The sequence below is a fragment of the Fragaria vesca genome, linkage group LG4, assembly GCF_000184155.1.
Source record: "Fragaria vesca subsp. vesca linkage group LG4, FraVesHawaii_1.0, whole genome shotgun sequence".
Lineage (NCBI taxonomy): Eukaryota > Viridiplantae > Streptophyta > Magnoliopsida > Rosales > Rosaceae > Fragaria > Fragaria vesca.
The window spans coordinates 5,887,230-5,891,317 of NC_020494.1; the positions used below are offsets into that span (position 1 = coordinate 5,887,230).

Here is a 4,088-nt window from a genome sequence, read left to right on the forward strand (position 1 = left end):
TCATTCTCTCTTTTGAGAATCTTTTTGGTTTGGTGATACACTGCTACACGCTTTGCGAGACCTATTATTGACCTTTGAGGGTCTCTCACTTAGTGTTTTAATTGGTTCATTCTTTTGCCATTTAAGACCGATGTGTATCATATTTAAGACCGATGTGTATCATACCAGAAAAACGAAGTCAAGTTGTTTTGTTTTAGATCTTATATCTATTCCTTTAAGATTCCCAAATATAATTGCATTTTTACCAAATTAGTCAAGAAAAAAAAAAAAAAAAAAAAAAAACACTCCCATTCATACCAAATGCTAAATGCTTATGCCCATCCCATTTGTCTCATTTCCATCACAATCCCATCTACATTGACTACATTCTTTTATGCCTTTCCTTATGTAACTGCTCATTAATATGGTGCCAAATTTAGACCGTAGTCACCAAACCATTACAATAAAAAGGGAGGGAACCGTGAAGTTACCTCAAAACCCAAAACTGTCCAGGTTCATCCCTCCAAAACTCCCCAACTTTGTACCCAACTTTAAACCCCTATAAATTAAACACACCAATCCAACCATGAAAACCAGTCATGCTCTCCAACTCAAAATGCACCACCATTCCTCACTTTGATAACATTTTCCCTTTGTCCCTATCCTCTGTTAATCACACTCCATTATCATTATTAACAACTCCTTAAACTTCACCAAATACCCACAATAAAACCTCCCCATTTGAAAACACAAAAGCCTTCAATGGCGTCCATGGCTTCCTTCATCTCCCAAACCCCCTACCCTCATCACTCTTTCCCCAAAAAGACGATTACCCATTTCACCCCGCCGGTCAGTCTCTCGCTCCGACCCGTTTCCATTTCCAAAACCCGCCAAAGGCTCCGGATTTCCAGCGCCCTGATCGAACCCGACGGCGGGAAACTAGTCGAGCTTTTCGTCCCGGAGACGGAAAAGGCGGCGAAGAAGAGGGAGGCGGCGACGCTCCCGAGAATCAAGCTGTCAAGAATCGATCTTGAATGGGTTCATGTGATCAGCGAAGGCTGGTCGAGTCCTTTAACCGGGTTCATGAGAGAATCCGAGTTCCTCCAAACTCTTCATTTCAATTCACTCCGACTCGACGACGGGTCGTTTGTGAATATGTCGGTGCCGATCGTCTTGGCCATCGACGACGCTCAGAAACTCCGGATCGGCGACTCGACCCGAGTCGCACTTTTTGATTCGGACGATAATCTGATCGCCATTCTCAAAGAGTAAGCCTTTTCTTTTTTTTACAGCTCGTGAATTTAGTTTTTACTTTTTGTCATTAACACTAATCAACCATTTATATTATCTTAATCTCTATTTTAGTTCATAGGTCTTATTCTACAATGGTCCATGTGGTCCCACAGTTTATAATGTGTCAGCATTTTTTTTTTTGGTAAAGATAGATTTTTTCTGTAGCAGTGTACAGAGTAGTAAAAATTAAGAATGGAAGAACTTATTCAAGTAATATGTAGGACAGTAGGAGTTTAAAATGTAAATTTTGGACTGTGCATTAGATATGTACTCACTGTGAATAGTTACCTTAGTTTAAGTTGTGGTTATGGACTTATTGGTACGAGTCATCTTTCGTGTGTTTACGGTAAACTTACATTGCGTGTCATGGTCATGGTGGCTTCAGACACTTGCTGGTTCATGCCATGTTACGACTTGGTTTTTAATTGGAAATTGTTTTCGCTTGTGTCTATCTGCTTTTTTTGTTTTTCACTTGAAAATATTGGTCAGATGTTATACATGGGACATCAGTGGGAATATTCTTGATTTCATGTTATATGAAAATGATTTTTCTTTAGTTTTATGAACAGATCTCTTAAATTCTCCCCGGTCAACATCAAATACTAATTTTAAATATTGATGCCACATTATATTGTGATTAGTCATGAATCGCCTCGAGATTAAGTTGTGTCATTTAACTTCATATTCCATTTTGATGTGCCTGATGTCTAGTAAAATGTACTGAAAACTGTGACCTCTGGATTGATATTAAGCATTTGCTGGATTATCTGTAGCATGTGTTGGGAATTACTTCCATTTATCCTTTGCTTTGTATTAGGAATGTTTTGTGCAAGTATGAGAACATGGTTTTCTTGTCATGAAAGATATGCACCGGTTGATGAGTTGCCATGAATTCTAATTCCTTGTTTATTTTTGGTTTACAGTATTGAGATCTATAAGCACCATAAAGAAGAACGCATTGCCAGGACTTGGGGAACTACTGCCCCTGGCTTGCCTTATGTTGATGAAGCCATAACCAAATCTGGAAACTGGCTGATTGGAGGTGACCTAGAGGTCTTGGAACAAATCAAGTACAATGATGGCCTTGATCGCTTCCGATTATCTCCTGCACAACTCCGCGATGAATTCACAAAGCGCAATGCTGATGCAGTATTTGCATTCCAACTGCGGAACCCTGTGCACAATGGCCATGCTTTGCTAATGACTGATACACGCCGCCGGCTTCTTGAGATGGGCTACAAGAACCCCATTCTCTTGCTTCATCCACTAGGAGGCTATACAAAGGCAGATGATGTTCCACTTACTTGGCGCATGAAGCAACATGAGAAGGTATGCACATTATGCGAGAATTTTTATTTCTTCCAACTTATAACTTGAATATCTGTTTTCCATATACAGATTGATCATATTGAACTGCTTGACCTCATCTGAATACTGATTTTGCTTGTTATCATCTAATGTTTCCTCAGGTTCTTGAGGATGGTGTTCTTGATCCTGAGACGACTGTGGTTTCCATATTCCCCTCTCCAATGCACTATGCCGGTCCAACTGAGGTGCAGTGGCATGCAAAGGCTAGGATTAATGCGGGGGCTAACTTTTACATCGTTGGTCGGGACCCAGCTGGAATGGGCCATCCAATTGAGAAAAGGGATCTATATGATGCCGACCATGGGAAGAAAGTATTGAGCATGGCACCTGGACTAGAGCGCCTCAACATCCTTCCTTTCAAGGTATGTACATTTTCTGCCTGTGCTACCTTCATGCCTTGTTTTTGATATTTCCCTTATTATTAATTTGTTAATAACTTTTCCTTTACAGGTTGCTGCATATGATAAAACTCAAGGAAAAATGGCATTTTTTGATCCCTCAAGGGCTCAGGACTTCATTTTCATATCAGGGACCAAGGTATGCAATCTTTTATTGTTGTTGCCAACCTTGTTCATTGATTCTCATAATCAACTGTGTAAATTTGTACAAGTCACTAGGTTGATTGTATTTGTACACGATCTTTATAATCTAAAAGAGGCTACAATTACAGATGCGCACACTTGCAAGGAACAAAGAGAGCCCTCCTGAAGGATTCATGTGCCCTGGTGGCTGGAAAGTCCTGGTGGACTATTATGACAGTTTGGTTCCTGCAGACAACGGGAAAGTCCCAGAAGCAGTTCCTGCTTAGATGGAGCTGATGTAACATATTGTACTCTGCTTCATTGTGGGAGAAACCTTGATAGCTAATTAGTCTCCAGTGTGTGATATTAGGATTCACCTTGATAGCTAATTAGTCTCCTCTGTGTGTGATCAAGATTTTCTTAAGATCTCTGCTCAGATTTCCAATAAAACCATGTGAGGCACTGGTGCAGAGAAACGTTGACCACTTGCCTCAACCTGTAATTAGCGCCCCTAATTGCATCTTGCATCACTGCATTTGTGCATTGGCGCATTGTACCATAGTGTGGTTTCCTTCAATAGAAGTGAGTTTGTTGAATGCCTTTAATTTAGCTTAGAAGGTTTCATGTTTGAAGATGTTGGTTTCATCGGCTCACTTGATTTTTGAAAACCCAAAAGCTCCATCGACATGGATAAAAAAACAGGTTTGTTTGATGATACAAAGATCAGTGGTTCACTACCAATGATGTGATTGTACTACCCTTTCTTTAGATAACTGAATATCGGCTTCGCAGGAACTGGTATGAACTTGACAACCCAGCTGATTGGGCAAGATATGACTGAAATTCCAAAGCAAGCACCCCATTGACTCCAACTTAACCTCTCTGTATCTGCAAACCTATTCAGAAACTCCACCATAACCACCTGAA

At 40.4% G+C, this 4,088-nt stretch overlaps 1 protein-coding gene across 1 annotated transcript; it reads left to right on the forward strand.

The window, feature by feature from the left end:
- The first annotated feature begins 579 nt into the window (after nucleotides 1-579).
- LOC101302154 (ATP sulfurylase 1, chloroplastic-like) lies at nucleotides 580-3,879 on the forward strand. Its single transcript, XM_004296544.1, has 5 exons — nucleotides 580-1,247; nucleotides 2,196-2,601; nucleotides 2,742-3,002; nucleotides 3,091-3,177; nucleotides 3,311-3,879. Exons 1-5 carry the CDS (start codon nucleotides 742-744, stop codon nucleotides 3,446-3,448), a joined length of 1,398 nt encoding a protein of 465 aa, XP_004296592.1. The 5' UTR covers nucleotides 580-741; the 3' UTR covers nucleotides 3,449-3,879.
- The last annotated feature ends 209 nt before the right edge of the window (nucleotides 3,880-4,088 follow it).